Raw genomic sequence first — 20,327 nt, forward strand, 5'->3', positions numbered from 1 at the left:
GCCACAAAAAGCACACTAAATGATGCCGTTGACCGACAAATCCTTTGTCTTTTTTTATTACTAATTACAAGTAGGAAGAGGGTTGCGCTTCCTGCGTCTGATTGGCTGAGCCAGTGAGCGTAGGGGAGGGAATGTTTGCTCAACAGTCCTTATATTGACAACATTAAAAAAGAAATAAAGAAATCATCAATTGTATTTAGAACCCCAAGGCCATGTGTGTTTTTGCATGTGTGTATGTGCGTGCGTGTGTGTGTGTCACTGCTCGGCCTGTTGCGAGTCCGTGACGGCCGACACGGCACCCTGGCCTTTGCTGACGTCGCTGATGCACGCCCACTGGCCGTCCATGGACTCCTTCCACAATGTCACCTGCAAAGCCAAAACAAAAAAACAAACAATCGTTTCAAAATAACAGTGTTTTCATGGTGTCCATTTCAGATGATTTGAAAAGCCTCCCTGTCATATTATTTCACTCCTGAGAAGGAAAACACTGACCTGTAGTGGCCAGAAAAATACATTCCAATTGTGACTTGCCTGTTTTTCCCTCCTTTAAAAACCCTCTATGAAATATTACCGTATTTTCACGACTATATGGCGCACTTAAGTCTTAAATTTTCTCCCAAAATAGACAGGGCACCTTATAATCCAATGCACTTTATATATGGACCACTACTAAAATTGTTATCACAATAAAATCAAATAAATCAGTGGATAGGGTACACCATCCTCTACAGCTCTCAAAACTACGGCAAGCAGCCCCCGACCGACTCTACTATTTTCCCCATAGAAAAAGTACTGCGCAGTGACTGCTGGGATATATAGTTCTTTTGTCAATACACCCAATGGATTGTGGCCTGTATACATCGACATCAACACAGCTTTACGAAGCATGGAAAGCAGCATTGGTAAAGTTACGCTAGCTACCAGCTAGCTACTATTGGCGAATGGATTGTGGCCGCCTGGACGAACGTCTAAAACTCAGCGTTTTCGATGACTCATTTGCACAATTGTTCAATTGGGGCACAGAAAATGAGGACTTTGATGGATTTGTGGGTGATGATAACCTGAGTACATTGTAAAATGGCTAAATAAAGTACAACCCAACTCCGTTTTGCTTCCGTTGCCTTTTTAAAAACGTGTTTTAGCGCGTGTCCGTATGTTTAAGCTGGTGTATGTTTTGCCATGCCTAGCTGCGCCTTTAAATGCGATGCGTCTTGTGTGTGTGTGTCAAATACAGAAATAGCACTCGTTACTGACACTGCGGCTTAAAATACGATGCGCCATATAGTCGTGAAAATACGGTAATTAAATACCGCATGTTGACATTGCCCTCTAGTGGTGAGTGGGGAAAGTCCAATTGTGAAAATACAGGAAGCGCTAAGCACTTGATCCACACACATGCACGCACACACACACGTGGCACCTTGTTGTCGCCGCCGGAGACGGCCAGGATGTTGCCGGTGATGGACCAGCTGACGTGCCAGACCACGTCGTTGAACTTGTGCAGCAGTTTGGCCGTCCAGGCGTTGCCCGCCGGGTCGTCGCACGTCCAGATGTAGACGCGGCCGTCCTGGGGTAGACAGGGGGGAAAGGGGAGGGGTCAGTGGGCGGGGCCGGGACCGGGACCGTGGCCAAAGCAGTACTCGGGGCGCACCTGCGAGCAGCTGGCGATGGTGCTGGCGGGGAGCCCGATGGACGGCGCCCAGCCCACGTCTCGCACCCAATCGCTGTGCGCCTCCAGCTTCTGGTCCTCCTTCCATTGGCCGTCCTCTTCCCTATTCCCCGGAAAAATCAAAAGCAAGTCATTTCTATTTTGTCACATTCATATGCTGCCAGCCAGCCCTCCCACTCCAAATGGATGGGACAAAGACAGCACTGACGATTCGCTGAAAGACGTTTCACACACGATCCGGGGGCGGGGCGAGCGCGCGAATCCCGTTTCGGCGAAACGTCCGTTCGGCGAACTGTCCGTCGGCGAAACGTCTTTCGGCGAATCGTCCGGTCACGGACAAAGACGACGCAAGGACATACTTCCAGAGTTTGACCAGGTTGTCGCAGCCCCCGGACACGAAGCGTTTGACGTAGTTTGGCTTTTGGCCCGACGGCTGCTCGATCAGGCTGCCCGGCACCACCGTGGGGGCCCAGCTCACCGCGTTGCAGCCGATCTAAACAGAGCCAAACGTCACTCAAAAAAGTCTATTGGCTACCAATCCGACGGCAACCATCGATGGGGCTAACCGTGTGCGCGTTGTTGATTTTCTTGACGTCCCACTGCTGCTCCCCCGTGAAGGTGAGCAGCGAGATGGCGCCGTCCGAGCTGCCGCACGCCAGAATCAGGCCGAACTCGTGAGGGCCCCAACACACCGAGTTCACTGCAAAAAAACAAAACAAAACGTACAACTAGAAACAAATACATATGCTGAAAATATGCATTTTTTTCTCCATCTGGGAATTGAGCCGACGCACCCGAGGACTCGTGGCCCGTGTACTCGTGCATCTTGTCCCAGGCACCGTTCTCCTCCTTCCACACGATGACTTTGCGGTCGTAGGAGCAAGACGCCAGGATGTTGCCGAACATGGGGTGAGCCCACGCCACCTGCCACACGGGACCCTCGTGCCTGGAGTTCAATCCATATTACCAGGTTGAAAAATAGCTCCTTGAGAGGTTTCATTTATCTTAAGACAACTATATTAGACATTAGGATGTTGTGGCTGACCCTCGCAGGTCGGCCACCAGAATTTGGCCGCCGTTGCGGACATCGAAGATCTTCAGGGTTCGGTCGGAAGAGCAGGTGGCCAGGCGGGTGCCGTAGTAGTCCATCTGGGCATCGTGCTGCAAAAATCGCACGCAAACTTTATTTAACTGACTTTATTTTCTCATTCGTTCAGGGGAAGCTTATCGGAACAAACTGTCAAATATTCAGAATAACATTTTTTAACTTGTCATTAAAAATGTCTTTGCGAAGTTTGAATCTGGGGGGTGAAAATCAATTTTAAAGGATACTTTTGTGAAAACTATGCAAAAATCACATGCAAACTTTATTTAACTGACTTTAATTTCTCATTCATTCAGGGGAAGGTTATCGGAACAAATTGTCAAATATTCAGAATAATATTTTTTAACTTGTCATTAAAAATCTCTTTGCGAAGTTTGAATCTGGGGGTGAAAATCAATTTTAAAGGATACTTTTGTGAAAACTAAGAATTTGTTAGATAGGCATTTCAATTTAATCAAATGTTGGATATTAACAAGGGGTAAAAAATGGTTTTGAGAAAGGAGGTTGAACATTTGACAGATAAATGGTGTGACAATACAAAAGTTATAATATTTGTAGTCATATTTCGGAGAAAAACTAGCCTTGCAGTTAAAAATGATTGCCATTCACTTACGCTAAGAACAATATTATATTTACGAAGTCAACTTTCAACCACAAACGTGACTTACAATCATGTCCTCGTGTGAGGTATCCACGGTGTTAATGACAGAAACCTGAAGAAAAAAATAATATGCAAAATGTTATAACGCAGAATGACCATTTTTTTAAATGACGTTTTAGTGGGCAGTGCTGTTTGATAAAAAATATCACTTAGCCGCCATGCTAACTCACTAGCTCGAATGACAAATATAAACACACACAAAACGGGTCATTTAATTTCCGTGGGATTAATAACAAGTGCCAAATGACTCACCATGACTAATGAAGAAAAACGAACTTGACACCTATAATAAAAGAGAAATTGTGAGGCAATTTGATAGCAATTCCGACGTGGCAACTGGCTAGGACGCCGCTTCCGCCTGGTGCGTCGACTAAAGTCCTCCGATAGCAACACGGAACAAATAATCGTTCACCTGTTTGCCTTAAAAAAAAACATTTTGTCTTAATTTAAAATATTTACGAAGCATTCTATTACTTCAAACGTGTACTCAAATTATGCTAAGAATGAGTTACATTGTTGAGAGTGAGAAATATCCTTTATTGAATTATATTGCAAATGTATATGGGCTGCTAACACACCGACATGCTAAGCGAATACTGACATGAGTGAAACATTGGTTTTCCTATTTGCTTTTTTTTCACGGTTAAAATGTGGAAGTGGAAAAAATTCACGCTTGTGAAATTCAAAGCTCAACAAAAAAGGAATGGTTAGTCCCCGACATAAATATTGATAGCATTGTTAGTCAAAAAAATGGGAGCTCCTTCAGCTCATCATAATACAAAAGGTTCATTTGTGCGTGTTTCGAGTACTGCAATAAAGACAGAAATAGATTCCTTTTTGAGAAGTCACCCGGATTGGTTGTCAACCAGGAAGTCAAGCGGATGGTGGGAGGAGTCTAATGCTGGGTCCATTTGATGCTTTTCAGGTCAATACCTTCTTGAACCATCTCCCAAAGAGGACTAAAAAAAAATAGATCAATGTATTTTTTTCAAACGTTATTGGCCTGAAAGGTCTACCATAATAAATACTCTGGAGACACGGATGATGTCATACCTCATCTCGCGAAGCCTATGCACGTGACGGATGCATTTCTCCGCCGTAAAGTCGACCTCTTCCTCAGTGGTGAAGCGACCGATTCCAAACCTATCCAACATATGAGCACATTTGTCATTAAGGATGTAAATTAAAAAAAAAAAAATGACGATGATGAAGAACCTGATGGAGGAATGGGCGAGATCCTCATCGGCGCCGATGGCTCGCAGAACGTACGACGGCTCCAGTGAGGCTGACGTACACGCGCTACGCCGACATACAAATATACAAGTTTGGGTGGACATAAACAGTGATCGCAAGACTAAAAACAATATGTCCGTCATCTAGGGTTTTGGTTCGAAACCTTACCTGCCAGAAGACAGCGCGATGTCCTTGAGCGCCATCAGGAGACTTTCTCCCTCCACGTAAGCGAACGACAAGTTGACGCAGCCTAACATACACATGACACGCTGACGTTATTTTTTTCCATAGTTAATAGTCATTTTTGGTTGCAGTCAATGTTCCCTCTATTTTTTTGTTTGTCTGGGCACACTGAGTGTGAGCAACATCATCATTGCTCGCACACCAGTATCACACCTGCCATAAGCAAGTGTATGTCTACTACACATAAATGATTTAGTCATAATAAAATGTAATGATTAATATCTATGAATGGGCGGCCCGGCGGATGAGTGGTTTGCGCGTCGGCCTCACAGCTTAAAAAATAAATAAAAAAATTGGGATTTTATTTTGTGCGCTCCATATGATTTACTGTGCGCAGAGAAGACGAGAGTAGTGCGCAATTGCGCACGCGCGAAGCTTACAGGGAACATTGGTTGAAGTGCAAATTTCCAGCTCAAAAGTAGATTAAACAGTCAATGATTTTTTTAAACAATGAATCACCTCTCAAAATAATAATTTGTGGAAAGGACGGGCGGCGTCTACCTGGGTAGCGTTGCTCCGGGTCTCCGTTCATGATCACGTCGGGAATCTGAGACGTGATCTTGTGGACCAGACGATTTGACAGCATGGTCACTCTTTGGTGGTCGTACTAAAATCCAACATTCAAAGTAGTGTCAGAAAATATAGCTCGGCAAACAATTTCTATCGACATTTTTGTTACACGGCCGTCGTCGTGATCGCCTTCCACATCTGCTCAGGCAATATACGTTTTGACCCGCAGAGGGCGCCCAATTTAACGAGATTCCTTATGCCATAGTAGTTAGTAGCCCCATTTGTTTTGAATTCGGCTCCCCTTGTCGACCGTACGCGAATAATGTGTGCAAGAATAAGGAAAATAGGAATATTAAATATGGAAGACTTACATCCATCTCCTGCTGGGCAATGCTGCAGGCGGCCCCCAAGCCCACGGTTAGCGGGGTGGGCACCGTCCCCGAGCGCAGGCCTCTTTCCTGCCCGCCGCCGTTCTGCAGCGGTTCCATTCGCACCCGTGGTCGCCGTTGCACGTAAAGCGCGCCCACGCCTGGCAACAATTCAAAGCATACACATTAGAATTGAATTATTAACAAAAGACGGAAACCAATGATAACAAAAAGCAACAATGTTCACACAAGCAAACTCAGCGGATATTCTTTATCCCTTACGTTAATCGGTACCAATTTAGAAGTAAGGGAGGGATTTATTTGATTTTGTTTACCTTTAGGGCCGTATATCTTGTGGCCGCTGATTGACATGAGGTTGATGTTGGCGTCGTTGACGTCGATGGGAATTTTACCGACGGCCTGCGCGCCGTCCGTGTGGAAAAAGACGCCCTTGGAACGGCAAAGACGACCTGCCAAAACCCCCAAAGAAGAAAAATCCAGACTTTTAAATTGCTCGTGAAAGTCTACGCCAGGGGTAGGGAACCAATGGCTCGGGAGCCACATGTGGCTCTTTTGATGGGTGCTCTTTGCTAACCTGTCAGCTAAAATATGGAAATTGCTGGTGACAGAACTGAGATATTACATCTAGAACTGCTTTAATCTTCATTTTTTTGCAGTAGACTCTTATGGAATGCATCCTCTAATTGATTAGCAACAGCATAAGATTCTTTTAAAAAACATTCATTTTTTTCCACTTTAAGAGTGGTGAAATTACAAAAAAAAAAGAAAAGGCACTCGTTTACATGTATGTATTTTGACTTTCAAACCCCTGGTCTACGCCAATTAGCCCTGGGATGACGACGTCGGCATTTTCCCAGCATGCCATTGGTCAGGGAGCGAAACGGCGAAATGTACCGATTTCCTTAATGGGCTGCACGACTCCGATTTCATTGTTGACGGTCATAATGGACACCAGAGACGTGTCGGGGGTCATGGACGCTTCCAGCAACTAAAACAAAAGGATAAAACATTTTTAGCTCAACGATACAGATGTTCCGGTTCATTTTTCTAAATGATTGACGTCAGAAAAGGTCATTATTCGAGTCGAACGGCGCACCTCGAGGTCGATCAGCCCGTTGGTCTGGACGGGCAAGTAAGTGACGCGGAATCCCTCCGACTCCAAAACCCGACACGAGTCCAGAACGCACTTGTGCTCCGTCTGGGAGGTGATCACGTGACGCTTCTTTCCTTGGTAAAAGCGGCCCACGCCCTGTTGGCCAGCACAACCCAAGACGGTGGCGTTATAGTTTGGTGGCAATTTCCACCAGGAGCCTGGCGGCGCACCTTGACGGCCATGTTGTTGGATTCCGTGGCGCCGCTGGTGAAGATAATCTCCCGGGGATCGGCGCCAATCAGATCGGCCACCTGCTGCTCGGAGACCGCGGAAGGAAACGTTTATTTCGGGACAAGAGACGGGGGTTGGGAGGAGGTATTCTCGTACCTTCCTCGCCGTCTCCATGGCGGTTTCGCTCTCCCAGCCGTAGGCGTGCGTCCTGGAGTGAGGGTTGCCGTAGTAATTCACCTGATAGGGCAACATGGCGTCCAGAACGCGAGGATCCTGCAAGACAACAACACATGACGCCGTCCAATGAGTCTCACTGACAAGAAAGCTTGTTTTGTGGTGGTACCGTACCATTGGCGTGGTGGCTTGAAAATCCATGTAGAGGGGCCGCAGTTCATCTTGCTCTAGTTCTCGTTTCTGGATGAGTTCTGAAGAATAGGACGCAAGAAGACAATAGGAAAGTAAGATCTATGTCTTGTAATTGCAGCTGCCTGTGACGCAAAGTGCCGAGTCACTGCTAGTCAGCTTCTTCTACACACACTTGTGCTTTTGGAATGTTTTGTGTACTAAAACTAACATGGAGAGCGGCTTGAACAATAGAAAATCAATATCTTGCCTGGAACCCTAACCGACTAAATAAACACATTCGGGATTCATTCTTGGTGCTTTCACTTTCATTATGACTGTTCAGGGCATTTGAACGACACCTCCAATTCGACTCAAGTAAATACATGACAAGTTTTGGTTTTAACCTAGAAAACAAAAAGGTAATTCATATTGTATTCCTAAATTATTGCAATGACATTTACTGCAGCAGCAGCCATTGATTATTTTTTGTATATATGTACATTTTCATCAAACTTTGCTCATATGTTAATGGTTTTCTCTAAAATTATTTTCTTCTTATTGCAATTATGATTAATTGCAGAAGCAGCTAATGACCTATTTTCTAAATATATATTTTTTGCATTGATATTGACAATATACAATAACTGTTCAGAAGTTACATGATTTAATGGCTATCATTGAGTTAGTTTAACGTTATTTATTTTTTTGCTTTATGGCTTATTATATTAGAGAACGCCCATTGTTCTATTTTATACTATAATTTGTTATGTCTTTGTCAGAAATTTCCTTTAAATTCGTTACGTACCCTTAACTTTTACTTTTGTGACGCTCTCAAACCTTGATAAATGTATTTTAAAATTTTATCTAGACTCGAGTCTTTCCTGGCAACTTTGTCAATAATACTGGGTCGGTCTTGAAGTTATAAAAATAGATTGGAACCGAGAATTTTTCAGTCTTCTTTCAAAACTGCGTCACATTGTGTTGAGCATCATGCTAGGCTAACAGTTACAAGGTTGCGTCGGTACCTTTCCGTTGAGTACTGGCGGCGGCTCTCTGTTCGCAGTTCAGCCGGGGACAGAGTCTCTTCAGCGGCCAGCAGAGACGGGAAGACGCGGTCCTACTCGAGGAAAGCATTTGGGCGATGAGAACCTCGCCGGGCTGAAGATAAAAAATAGGAAACCACACTTGGTTATTATTCTTAAACCGAGTTGAACCCACTGGTTGACGTACAGAGTAGTATAACTATCCCGACTTGTAGAAAACCCGAAATACTACTGTAGTGTTTGGTAACCGTGCTCCACACTACCAGGTTACATATGACATGTTTTTGAAGCGTCACGCACGAGAAGAAAAAGTGGCCGTGTTTATTGCGCTCTCATTGGCTGAAGTTTGGGGCATTTAGTAATCTGGCCTGCGATTGGCTTTAAATGTAACAAATCGTGGAAAGAGGGGACCTTCTCGCCTTGTGTAAACAGAAAATGACGTGAGAATTATGCCTGGATAAAATATGAATTCAGTTCTTCTTTCTCTACTATAACGATCGTCATTTTCAGACTCCATGTATTTTTTTAATGGTGGCAAAATGTGTAAAACTGAGCTGTAACTCCTGGAATGTCGTTTGCCGTAAAATGCGGCATTAACTCACGTTTCCAAGCATTTTTTTTATTTCACAAATAATAATTACTGTCACCCCCAAATTAAAGTAAAAAGCCATTTTTCCAACAACTTAAATTCGGTTATACACAGCTCTATCCCCAAACTGCCCGTAGATGGCGGTAACAAGCTCAATAACCGGAGAAGAAGACGCCTCCTGCAGGTGTCCGTAGGAAGTAGCCATGCATGGAAGATTGCGGACAAAACATTTATTTTTATCTTATTGACACAACACGGACAAAAACGACAACACTTCTAACCAGGGAAATTGTTGTTGTGCTTTAAGGTAAGCCGATTCGTTTTGTGTCGCGGTGACGTAACGACGCAATGACATTGCTAACAAACTAGCTTGGTAAGTAAACACAAGCTAGCCTCGGTTTTAATTCCAAAGTGCATATGCTAATGAGCTGTGACGATTCTAAAATGTTCATCTCGACATCGACATTAAATTAAGACAAAATAGTCGATACTATTTTTGAGACTATGTAAATTTTAAAAAATCATTTTTTTTAAATTAACTATTTCAGTACCACTGATGACAGACGTGCAATCGTGTGGCTCTGGAAAATTAAAATTTATCAAATTAGTTTGAGTGGGAGGTTGGCAGCCCCCGCCAACCCTCCCATTTCAAAAGAATTGGACGTTTAGAGTCGTCCATGGCAGCCACTGTGTAAATAGCAGATGTGTTGACACGGATCAAATCTTTTAAAAATTGTGCTGACATCATTTGAGTCAATGCATTGACTTTATTTAATGGGAACCTGGCCCCGACCAACATGGCCGCCTTGAGTTATGTTAAATTCACATTTTAAATGGAACTTTTTTTCTGAATAAAATTTCAAAATAAATCCGAGCGACAAAGTCGCCAAGCGATTCATTTGATGATGGATTTGGGGAACGGTTTTAAACGATGACCAACTTGGAAGGGCGGGCATCCTAGGAGCCTTCCCTCGTCGCCATGGGAACGACGACGAGCGAGCCCTGCATCTACGACAAGCTGTCGGAGAGCATCGACATCCTCCGCCAGTCGGGCTACCGCTACGGCATGTCCGAGCGGGAGATCGAGCGCTTCATCAAGCGGATGCTGGAGACCAACGAGCCCCGACGCGAGCCCCCGCAGTTCCCCCTCCTCAGGGCCGCCGTCAAGGTTTGTCGAGGGAAACTAGTGGCTAGCGGGTTAGCACTGTTACCTCTAAGCCTGCTGTGTTTTTGTGTAGCTTTTGCTGGCGGTGGGGTTCTTCTTGCTGGCGGGGCTGCTGTTCACGTACCCCCACGACGACCCCTACTCCGCCGGTACCCGCCCGGCGTCCCGCAATTGGTCATCCCCGTTCAGCCACGTGAGACTGCTAGCGCTGCCCATCGCTAAGAAGTACAACTTGCAAGGTAAACAAATAGTTGACAGCTGTTTCGGCCTTCCCGTCCGAGATGGCGCGAAGAAAGAGCGTTACAATTTTAACCTCGTTATCGTACGAGAGTAGAGTCATCGTATTATGAGATTCAAGTTGTACATTTGAGTTCATATTGGGAATGATGTCCTTTGACGAAATTACAGTACAGTGGTACCTCGACATACGATCGTAATCCGTTCCGAGACTGAGATCATATGTCAAGCTTTTCGCAACTCGAGCGAACGTTTCCCGTTGAAATGAATGGAAAACAAATGAATTGGTTCCAACCCTCTGAAAAAACACCAAAAACAGGATATTGGATTGGAAAAAATGTTTGATTTCTTCTAATTTGCCATCTATTAACAAAGTAACACAGAACTAGTGGTTTAATAGTAATAAAATGTGTTTAATAGATGTAAAATTAGACGCATTTCGCGGAGGGGAGAGACAACGACACACACGGAGGCGGGGGGTACGGTAATTGTAAGGTTTTTGGGGGGTTTGTAAGGGGAATCATAATCATTTATAAGTGCAGTTATCGGCAGAGGTTGACAGGTATGTAGTTGTAGTATGACCCCCTAAGATAGGGGTGGGAAAACAATTTGACAAAGGTGGTGCAGATTTTCATTCCAAGCTCTAAAGAGGAAAGCTTTCCACAATTGTGGTGTCCTACAAGTGCAATCAGTGGATTGCAGTCAGGTGCTGCTTATTTCAGCATCAGCACTTCATGTGTCTTTGCTGGATCGGTTGCAAAACAATAATGTGCCCACCCGCAGCGGGCCTAAAGGACCACTTTGCCCACCTAAGCCCTTTTAATCCAACTTTGTGGCAACATGACAACTTGAATCTCCCAATTTGACGCGGTCTTTTTGCTTTGTTTTTCGCTCAGGCTTCCACGAGTGGTGGAGTTCGGGTTCGCCCAGGCAAGGCCCGGTCAACTGTTCGGGTTGCGCTGACATTTCCACCGTTCTGGAGGTGCCGGAGAGTCTCCGAGGCAGCGTCACGCTGCGACGTGGCCCGCAACTCGTGCTTTTGAAGGTAAACTGGGCGCTCCGATGAGTCGTCTCATTTTGTCAATTCTGTACAATATGACGAGAGGTATCGGCAAATCATACTCCACTTTTACGTCAGGGCGGCGAGACCCTGAGCATCGAACGACGGCAGCTGGAGGAACTGTACCTGACCCACTCCGCTTCCGTGTCCGTCCTGCTCCAAGATGACCAGGAGGAGGCGCACGACCTGGACGCCGGCCTGCCGCAAGGACCCGCCAACTTCACCTTGCTCTGGTAAAATACAGCAGCGGAACCATCACTTACTAAAAAATGCAACAGCTCAGCCTACCCACGTATTGATTGTGGGTAATGAAGTTTTATTGTGAGAAAGGGTGCCATTGGCTATCGGTGTTGTGTGCACGAGTATACTTCATTACCCATAAAGCCCTCTTTTTGCCCGCACATGCGCGTTGTGCGTTTCCTGGTCGAAACTCGTCTGAATAAATCGTTCAGTCCTCGTAGATATAGTAGTTATACACGAAAGAGATGCGGCAAAAAAAGATAAACAGCCACCCATGTCATGGCCACCTGGCTTTCTCGCATCTCCAAAATTTTCTCGTATCTAGGGCGAATTATTTGCTCGAAATTTTCCTCGTATCTCGAGCATCTCGTAGGTAGAGCTGCTCGTATGTAGAGGTACCACTGTACTACTGTACAGATTTTTTCCCCCTAATTCAAACAGGAAGTTCAGCTCAGCAACAAGAGAGAAAGCATTGCGGTGGCTCTTCCCCAAGGCGGAACTGTGCCCCCTGCTGGACAGCGCAGGCACGGTCCTGCAACGCTGCCTGGTCACGCACAACCGGGACCCGCAAAAACAGGCGCGTCCCCCGCGCTACGGCTGATAAATTTCACGCGGCGTATTTACTCGCCTTCTTCTACGTCAGGGCGTGGCGGTGCTGGGCTGGCTGGTGGTGGGGGAGGGGCTCCCCAGCGTAAGAGTGGTTCCCGTCCAACGCTGCCAGAAACACTGCGCTTCCTTCCACCTGCGCCTCAACCCCGGCGACACGGGTAAAACGCTGGCGCCGCCGTTTGAAATCCTCCCGACTGAAACGATTTTTCCCCTTTCAGTGTACGCGGACCCTCGCTACTGGCAGATGGCGCTCTTCCCGGGACGGGGCCAGAACATCGTGTGCGACGGCTCGCCGTTTTAAGCCGGCGCCGTCCCGTTCGAGGCCATTTTACGGAGCAAGCACAAGGCGACGCAAAGAGATTTGCACCCAGAGACTCGTACGTTTAAGAAAAGTGGGCAAAATCTGTCACAATTCTATAGAAAGTCATTAGAGCCACCAATCAGGTGGCGGAAAATTCAAGTAAAATCCTTAAAAAGAGAATATTTAGTGGTAATATTCCCTCTTTTTCGAATTGAATTCATAACAATTTGTTAACTATTTCCCTCATGTTGGTTTTGCTTTGAATGAATACAATTTAAAAAATGTTTTGAATTTGCAAAGTGAGATATTTACGAGTAAATAACCTGCTCTTTTTAAAATAGAGAACAATGTAAAAAAGTTAAGAGAATATATACTATTAAATGCCTATTACTATATTTTTTTATAAATTGGGAAAAAAAAGAATATTTACTCCTCTGTATGTTTGTTTTGAACAATGTAAATAGCTTCTTTTTTTAATAAGACATGGACAATTTTCTAGTGAAGAAATGTCCAAGGATTCATCGATTGTAAATATATATTTTTTAGTTGCAAACTAATGGCGCGGCCCGAGTTTTAGCGCTCGCACGACGCAGTGCCGTCTGCTAAGGATCCTTTATTTGCCCAAGAGAAGCGGAAAGGAAACTCGGCGTGAAGTAGAAAGCGCTGTGTGCCAAAAATTCGCCAAAGCCTAAAATGGGCCACGCCTCCCCGAACTCGCTAAATGTCCCCAAATGATGCTCTATGGGGTTCCGCTCTCTTGAACGGCACCTTCCAGGTCGGTCGTCACTGTGTGAAACCCGCTTGCTTCATTTTCAATTTGCACAAAAGAGGAAAAGCTGCTTCTCTTCTTTTATCTCTGTATTATTTATTGTTATTTTATTGAAACTAACGTACACAGAATGCTGTATTATACGTGTTGCAATGTCGATGATGGGACCAAAAACAGGGATGAAAGATAAGAAATAAAATACTATGAATGTGTCTTGGAAAGAAATTTGTGCTTTTATTTTCTCACTGGATTTTTTTTTGCCTTTATACTTGAGAAATTTGTTAACTAATAGGATACAATTACATTTAAAACTAAAGTCATGAGAAATGTTTTTGTTTTAATTTAATAATATACTGCATGTATATGTATATATCTTTTTTTAAATTGTTAAAATATTGGAGGAAAAAAAATCAAGCCAGTGTCATTTCGACTGGTTTATTGAGGATTAAAAAAACAAAGCCAAGTCATAATTTCCCCAAGTGTTTTGAAAATGTGTTCTTTTTATTTATTTTGTGTCATTTTTAGGCAGCATACATGTCATTTGTATTATTTTGAAGGCTCAGCACTGAGCTTCATAGACTTCCTGAGATTTTCTTCACCCTCAAACAAGGATTTAGTCGCATGTAAAGTGAAAAGTGCTGGTACGCGTCGGTCCCTTTGGGGGTACTTTTACGTGTCTCCGCCCGGCAACAGCGGCGACGACTCGAGGGGCGGGTCGTCGTACAGGTGGCCGCTCCGCACGTCCACTTCGGCTCGCAGCTTGATTTTCTACCGCCACAGAAACGTGAGCCGAAAGACGCCATGGGAACGAGAAAAAACAAAAGAAAAGAAAAAAAGGGCACCTGGAAGTCCCGGATGTACGTCAGGAAGAAGCTGATGAAGGACAAGGCCAGCGACCACTCGCTCGCCGCGCTGACCACGTGAGCCGCGTAGCCCTGCGTTGTCAACACAACAGGCGTTAAGTTTAAACTTTTTTAACTTAAACTTTAACTTTTTCTCGCGACTCACCGTCTCTCCAGGCATCCAGTGCAGCTTCCGCGCCACGTCCACTCCGGGCAGGCTGGCGTACATGGCCACGGACGATGCAAACACTGATGGGAGGAGCTTAAGGATGACCGTCACCAAGGTTAAAGTGTGAATTATTTCAAAAAATCCATTAAACCAATTCTCCCCGTAAAAGGATACTGGTGACGATACTCCCGAGCGTCCACGTCGTCAATGCCAGGCGGACGTGGAAAAGCGCCTTGCTGTGCACCTGCGGCTGCATGCGGTGCGAGAGCACCGTCTGCGCTACCACGTAGAGGGCGCCCACGCCCAACGTCAACGCCGCGCCCAGCAGGTGAACCACGAACAGCGTGGTCTTCTGCGCTCGGGCACAAAATGGTATTAGCCCATTAGCCCATTAGCCCATTAGCCGGGTTGCCCCCCCCAGCAGCCAAAACACCCGCCCACCTGGAAGTTAGCCACGACGCACATGCCCGCGGAGCTGAAGAGGCCCAGAAAGAGTCCGATACGGTTGAGGCGGTAGGCCAGCAAGTCGTCGTCACGGCTCGTTAGCGCCTCCACTTGTTTGTAGCGCACGTATACGGTGGCCATGCCTGCAAGCACATACAAAAATGCAATGAACTCATTGGCTGGAGTCACTCTAAAAGACGTCAACGGCGATCGATATTAAGAATCATTTATTCAGTGCCTTAAATGAATTGGACTCATCATGATTAGCCTTTAATAATTGATTTATATGTGAGGCTAAAAACGCCTAGCATCGAACTAGCTAAACCAGGGGTGTCAGACTCAGGTTGGTTCATGGGCCGCTTTAACGTCAACTTGATTTCACGTGGGCCAGACCATTTTAGATATAATATTTAGATATTTTTTTTATAAATGGATTAAAAGAACTGGATTAAAAGACCTGAATATTAAGTTTTTTTTTTTAGATCTAAAACAATGTTTATTTTAGATTTTTTTAAATATATTTTTAGATTTTACAGAATGATTTTTGAACTAAAAACACAGAAAAAAATGGATTAAAAAAATGATAATTATTGATTTAAAGGGGGGAAAATCAGGAAATTTAATATACATCTATACTCTTCATTTTAATTTGATCCTAAAACAGAAAAGAACTGGATTAAAATCCCTGAATATTCAGTTTTTATAGATTTAAAAGAATGTTTATTTTAGCTTTTTTTTAAAATATATTTTTAGATTTTACAAGATGATTTTTGAACTAAAAACACAGAAAAAAAATGACAATTATTGATTTAAAAGGGGGAAATTCAGGAAATTTAATATACATCTATACTCTTCATTTTAATTTAATAATAAAAAAGAAAGTTGGCACTCATGATTGACTTTCCCGGGCCACACAAAATGATGAGTTTAAAAAATAAAATAAAAGTCTAGAGGGAATGTCGTCATAGGTATTTCTGTGCATTGAAAATCAGCAACATACCCATTCCTAACTTTTCCCAAATCTTTTTACATATGCAATGGAAAATGTTTTCCCTTACATTGTTAGTCTAGTTACCTAAAAAGGCAGACACGTCCAGCATGATGCCAAAAAAGCACCTCTCGGGAGCCATTGTTCCTGTGTCGCTGGAAAAAACAAACAAAATTCCTTCATGACACACAGCTCCATCTTTAACCAGATTTACAATGAATGATACCACGGTATCGTTCATTCTTTTCCGTAAACGTACATATGTTACCTTATGTAGGGCACCAGAGGGTCGACATGTCTGAGGACCACCGCCGTCACGTAGGCGAAGACGAACGCCGCCGCAGTCCAGACCACCAGGAGAGTCGGCAGGAAGCAGAGACCCTGCTGGAACCACCACATGACCACCTGTAAAGACTTTTAAAAAAGATTGTCACTCGTTAACTGGTGCCCAATCCTCCTTCTGCTTTCAATTCAAATGAAATTATCACTAGTAGTCTTCTTACCGTGTCGATACAATGCAATTACTTTTAATATCTTTCGCTAGTGACGGTGCTAGACGTCCAATTCATTTGAAGTGGGAAGGATGGCTGCCAAAATCTCACTCCAAATGGATTGGACGTGTAACTAGCAACTTTTTAGTTTGAAAACACACGATGGCTTTCCTTGGTCATTTGCGAAATTGCAGCCGCCATTTTATCAAATTAATAATCTGGCAATGAAACTCTCTTAAAATCCGGTGACGTCACTGTTTTGGATCAGACTAATGACAAAGCAACAATTCGAAACGCGGTCATGAGACTTTACGGACAAATTATCTTACAAATCTTCAAGTAGAGGGAAATAAAAAGTGAGATACAAGCGAGCGAAGTGGAGCCAAAACGAAACCAAAAATGAAACTTAAGTTCATGAATTATCAAGAAATCGCAAGAGCGAAACCGAACTCCATTGTAAAGTACTACAACTAATTAAGGCACCAAAATGTACATAAAGTCAAAATAATAACGGTTCGGGGTCAGGCGGCGTTTGAAGAAGCAATTCGCCAAACATTTATCTCGCAGCCATTTAACAAAAAAACAATATTTTACGATAAACCACTTCAGCCTTGACTTTTCTATTTGCTAGTAGCTATCCCAACAACACTTTCACTCGATTCCAATTTCCTCGTCTTTAATTTGGTCCTACGAATTAACCACCTTGGTAACACTTACGTTACTCCAGCGAGCAAAACCGTCCACAGAATTGGGCGTAGCTCATTTCCAAAACAGACTTTCGAGTAGTTTATTAGACGCCGTGAAAATATTCGTCAATAACGAGAAGCGGGAAGCCTTCACGTCAACGTGCTGTTGCTACTGCGCGTGCGTACTTACCGCCGCGACTCAACCCCTTCGCGCATGCGTACAACCGCCGCACAGCTCCCTGGGAACCTTTGACGGACAAAATCAGAAATATTGTACGCACATCAAAAAAGGAGATGACTAATGAAGCGCCCTGAAGCCATACTGGGAAAAGCGTTGTCTTTTGTCGGCCATTTTGAAACGAAGCTATTACAAAATATACCAGGAAAGTCAAAGGCTCATGTTGTTTGAAACTGCTGTTTAAATTATAATCTATTTTAACCAGACAGCTTTTTGAACTGTCTGAGACGCAGTAAATTAACTAATATTTTTTAATTTTTTTAAATTAAACTCCAATTTTGTATCACATAGACCAAAACACTATCATTCAAGTTACTCACTGTCTGCCATTGACAACAATGGACGCCTAATTCACCTAAACTAGGAACCGACTGAAAAAGCTGAAATTTCAGTGCCATTGACGGTGACGGACGTCCACTTGTTCCGCCCAGCCAAAGTTGAATGAACATCTAGCCCCATCAAGGGTGGCCTGTGAGATAAATGTCTGGCAAATAAATTGATGTGAGACATTTGCTGCATTTTCCTTTAAAAAGTACTTTATTGATATATCGTAAACACACAGAAATGTCAGATTCATACATTTGAGTCCCATGGCAACAACTTGGCGTGTTGCGCTTTCAGCTTGAAATGTCACAAAATATCAAGACAGCAAAAGTTGTACATGTATACTTCTGCTTCTACTGATTCATCAGGCACTTTTCTTTTTTTAAATATATACTAGAATAATGCAGAGAGCATTTCAATAAGAAAAAGACAGCTCAGGTCATGTCTGGTTCTTGTGTACAGCTTCATATTTTTTGTAGGCATTTTAAGGCCACACTAAAGTGTTACGAGGACAAGTTTCAATTTGGAAGGCAAAAAGTCATTTTTGTATATGGAATTTTGTACAAAATGGACTTTCCTAAGGCTAATTTATGTCAGGAAAAAAATGACTTTTTATGTAATAAGATAAACTATATGGACAGGGTTTAAAAAATGTTTTTTTTTTACTATTTTTTTTTCTTAAGGGATGTGACTGTTTCTAAATTTGAGAGTTTGGAAGTAATCCCCCCACCCAAAAAATATACTTCAGGGAAATTGTTTTTCAAGAGAAATAAATGTATTTTTTTTTAAATTTCACCTGATTTTTTTGTTCTAGGATTTGTGGCCCCTTGCAAAACAACAACATTTTTGTCCATTGAATGACTGCTCATTTGGAATTTTTGACCCCTCCCCTTCTCACAGCGTGGTCCAACCCAACACATCATTATATATATATGTCTAACAAATCTCTCCTTTGGCGTGAAATTGAGAGCGACGATTGAAATCGAAGACAAACGGTCCGTATATTGGAAAGGGCACGAAACGAGAGCGCTAAGGACGGATCCTCCCGTCCGCCGGATTTCGCAGTCTTTGCCGGACCTCCTTCAGTCACTCCGCTTTGTCCTTTCTCTTGGCGACGAAGGGGACCTTGTTAGCCACGGAGGAGCCCACCGAGGACACGCCCCCCGCCACGGCGGACACGCCACCCTTGACCAGGCCGGCGCCGGGGACGGCGTTGACGGCGCTCTTGGTGATCTCCAGGCTCTTGCCGCCCACCCAGGCAACGCCTCCCACGGCCGCGCCCACCACGCCTTTGGTGACGTTGAAGAGGCCGCCGGTGACCCGCCACACCATGCCGGGCTGTGCCGCCGCCGCCGCCGCGTGGTCTTTGGGAGAATCTGCTCGGCGACAGGAGAGGAGGATTAATGCCGAAACAATATTCAACAGCCAATTGCATGCAATAGGAGCAGGCGAGACATATTGCGCCCACCACGTCCCCCCCTCAGGCTCCGGTGACCCCCGGAGGACCGGCCCCGTGGCGGCTTACCGTTGGCGGGCTCCGTCTGCTCCGAGGCCAGGGGGCTCCCGGCCGGGGGGTCCGTGTTCACCTCATTCACATTCTGGGAGGGAAAAAAAGCATGTTTAGCCACAAACATGCTGGTTAAAATACATGCGCAACACTGCCATCCCCCAAATCACTGAGCAGGCCTGTTGCATTGTGGGTCGTGTAGTTTGCCGTGAAAAGTCATGCATTTTCAAAGTAATTTGCATATTTTGCCTCAAGACACATTTATACATTATTTTTTTCATGTTAACTGTTCACAACGCCATGAGTTTATAAACCATTTTTTAAACATATGTAACGATTTCAATGAGCTGAGAATGCAACTGCAAAACTTGATCATGCCAGTCATCCCCGTTAAAATGGATTTGACGTCTAGCGCAGTCAATGCATTAACAGTTGAAAACTATACTTCAAAGTACCTTCTAAAAATATGCAATATAACAAAGAAAAGTGGAGGCTTTGAGAGAAAAATACACTTGAAAATAATGTAAAGTACTTAGAAAGAAAACAGTTAAAGTATAATTTTCACTATTACTAAACAAAATCCTAAAATATTTGCATACAACATTGATTAGATAAAATAGGAGGGGACGAAAAAAATGAAAATGCTGGAAAAATTCATTCGACACAATTATAAAGAGGAAAAGTACTTGAGTATGATGAAAGGTTTACGAGAATGAGCCTTTTTCTACCTTAACCATCGTGCTTGCGTCGCACCTGGCTGGCGTAGGAGAAACTTGACACTGTTTGTCGTTGAGCTTCCGAGCAACCACCGGCTCGAACGACGAACTCCCAGCGGGAAAAGGCTCACACTGGTCGGCCTTCTTGTCTGTTTGGCGTTGCTGCTCGGGCCTCTCCGGAGCTCGTCAAGGTGGCGGGGCCTCGTCTAAGCCTCCCTCCCCGCAAACTGGCTTCGTTTCGCGGGCAGCGCCACGCACGCACCGCCGCTCTTGTACTGCTTCTTCTTCTACGGCTCGTCACGTCCTGTTCTCTTCTTCTGCACTTTGCCGACGTGGCGCCCCGCACTTAGACGTTCACGCGTACGTCTTGGCACACAGGCGCTGGGTAGCTCCGGCTAGCCCTTTCAAAATAAAATAAAAACACTTTCGC

At 44.3% G+C, this 20,327-nt stretch overlaps 6 protein-coding genes across 8 annotated transcripts in view; 2 read left to right on the forward strand and 4 right to left on the reverse strand.

The window, feature by feature from the left end:
• The window catches only part of LOC144075306 (uncharacterized), a 98,328-nt gene that overhangs the window by 54,904 nt on the left and 23,097 nt on the right, over nt 1-20,327 (forward strand). The gene's annotated exons all lie outside the window — the stretch shown is intronic.
• Nucleotides 24-3,824, reverse strand: sec13 (SEC13 homolog, nuclear pore and COPII coat complex component). The gene is made up of 9 exons (XM_077602184.1): nt 3,688-3,824; nt 3,443-3,487; nt 2,715-2,830; nt 2,464-2,615; nt 2,236-2,369; nt 2,029-2,162; nt 1,652-1,772; nt 1,421-1,567; nt 24-366 (listed from the first exon to the last, which is right to left on the reverse strand). Exons 1-9 carry the CDS (start codon nt 3,688-3,690, stop codon nt 256-258), a joined length of 963 nt encoding a protein of 320 aa, XP_077458310.1. The 5' UTR covers nt 3,691-3,824; the 3' UTR covers nt 24-255.
• Nucleotides 3,949-8,847, reverse strand: nfs1 (NFS1 cysteine desulfurase). The gene is made up of 14 exons (XM_077602178.1): nt 8,710-8,847; nt 8,505-8,637; nt 7,483-7,559; nt 7,291-7,407; nt 7,134-7,217; nt 6,907-7,059; nt 6,705-6,798; nt 6,125-6,259; nt 5,793-5,950; nt 5,413-5,518; nt 4,837-4,918; nt 4,651-4,734; nt 4,489-4,578; nt 3,949-4,394 (listed from the first exon to the last, which is right to left on the reverse strand). The coding sequence occupies exons 2-14, from the start codon at nt 8,611-8,613 to the stop codon at nt 4,331-4,333; spliced, it is 1,353 nt and encodes a 450-aa protein (XP_077458304.1). The 5' UTR covers nt 8,614-8,637; nt 8,710-8,847; the 3' UTR covers nt 3,949-4,330.
• c6h6orf89 (chromosome 6 C6orf89 homolog) lies at nt 9,257-13,704 on the forward strand. 2 transcript variants are annotated; one of them, XM_077602182.1, is made up of 8 exons: nt 9,257-9,418; nt 10,059-10,279; nt 10,350-10,515; nt 11,410-11,558; nt 11,652-11,806; nt 12,255-12,390; nt 12,457-12,580; nt 12,641-13,704. In XM_077602182.1, exons 2-8 carry the CDS (start codon nt 10,091-10,093, stop codon nt 12,721-12,723), a joined length of 1,002 nt encoding a protein of 333 aa, XP_077458308.1. In that variant the 5' UTR covers nt 9,257-9,418; nt 10,059-10,090; the 3' UTR covers nt 12,724-13,704. The 2 variants fall into 2 exon arrangements, with proteins under 2 accessions (XP_077458308.1, XP_077458309.1); XM_077602183.1 differs by having other exon boundaries at nt 10,073-10,279.
• On the reverse strand, nt 13,973-17,445 carry dram2b (DNA-damage regulated autophagy modulator 2b). Of its 2 annotated transcripts, none has more exons than XM_077602193.1 (8): nt 17,303-17,445; nt 16,204-16,349; nt 16,023-16,090; nt 14,945-15,090; nt 14,678-14,855; nt 14,501-14,583; nt 14,335-14,427; nt 13,973-14,260 (listed from the first exon to the last, which is right to left on the reverse strand). In XM_077602193.1, the coding sequence occupies exons 2-8, from the start codon at nt 16,332-16,334 to the stop codon at nt 14,162-14,164; spliced, it is 798 nt and encodes a 265-aa protein (XP_077458319.1). In that variant the 5' UTR covers nt 16,335-16,349; nt 17,303-17,445; the 3' UTR covers nt 13,973-14,161. The 2 variants fall into 2 exon arrangements, with proteins under 2 accessions (XP_077458319.1, XP_077458318.1); XM_077602192.1 differs by lacking the exon at nt 17,303-17,445 and adding an exon at nt 17,144-17,295.
• On the reverse strand, nt 17,869-20,254 carry LOC144075786 (transmembrane protein 263). Its single transcript, XM_077603163.1, has 3 exons — nt 19,910-20,254; nt 19,200-19,272; nt 17,869-19,050 (listed from the first exon to the last, which is right to left on the reverse strand). Exons 1-3 carry the CDS (start codon nt 19,916-19,918, stop codon nt 18,761-18,763), a joined length of 372 nt encoding a protein of 123 aa, XP_077459289.1. The 5' UTR covers nt 19,919-20,254; the 3' UTR covers nt 17,869-18,760.

This window comes from Stigmatopora argus, chromosome 6 (genome assembly GCF_051989625.1).
Source record: "Stigmatopora argus isolate UIUO_Sarg chromosome 6, RoL_Sarg_1.0, whole genome shotgun sequence".
Lineage (NCBI taxonomy): Eukaryota > Metazoa > Chordata > Actinopteri > Syngnathiformes > Syngnathidae > Stigmatopora > Stigmatopora argus.

Bases quoted from the DNA above. Each gene is read 5' to 3' on its own strand.
- nfs1 (XM_077602178.1), bottom strand. From the start codon at position 8,613: ATGCTTTCCTCGAGTAGGACCGCGTCTTCCCGTCTCTGCTGGCCGCTG. The intron at 7,060-7,133 runs GTGCGCCGCCAG...GCTGGCCAACAG, and splicing joins CCAACAACATGGCCGTCAAG to GGCGTGGGCCGCTTTTACCA. The intron at 4,395-4,488 runs GTATGACATCAT...ATTTTTTTTTAG, and splicing joins CATAGGCTTCGCGAGATGAG to TCCTCTTTGGGAGATGGTTC.
- LOC144075786 (XM_077603163.1), bottom strand. The intron at 19,051-19,199 runs GTAAGCCGCCAC...GTCGCCGAGCAG, and splicing joins GCAGACGGAGCCCGCCAACG to ATTCTCCCAAAGACCACGCG.
- c6h6orf89 (XM_077602182.1), top strand. From the start codon at position 10,091: ATGGGAACGACGACGAGCGAGCCCTGCATCTACGACAAGCTGTCGGAG. The intron at 10,280-10,349 runs GTTTGTCGAGGG...GTTTTTGTGTAG, and splicing joins TCCTCAGGGCCGCCGTCAAG to CTTTTGCTGGCGGTGGGGTT. The intron at 12,581-12,640 runs GTAAAACGCTGG...TTCCCCTTTCAG, and splicing joins CCTCAACCCCGGCGACACGG to TGTACGCGGACCCTCGCTAC.
- dram2b (XM_077602193.1), bottom strand. From the start codon at position 16,334: ATGTGGTGGTTCCAGCAGGGTCTCTGCTTCCTGCCGACTCTCCTGGTG. The intron at 14,856-14,944 runs GTGGGCGGGTGT...GCCCGAGCGCAG, and splicing joins GCGTCGTGGCTAACTTCCAG to AAGACCACGCTGTTCGTGGT. The intron at 14,584-14,677 runs GTATCCTTTTAC...TCCTCCCATCAG, and splicing joins GCTCGGGAGTATCGTCACCA to TGTTTGCATCGTCCGTGGCC.
- sec13 (XM_077602184.1), bottom strand. The intron at 1,568-1,651 runs GTGCGCCCCGAG...TGTCTACCCCAG, and splicing joins CCATCGCCAGCTGCTCGCAG to GACGGCCGCGTCTACATCTG. The intron at 367-1,420 runs GTGCCACGTGTG...TTGGCTTTGCAG, and splicing joins TCTCCGGCGGCGACAACAAG to GTGACATTGTGGAAGGAGTC.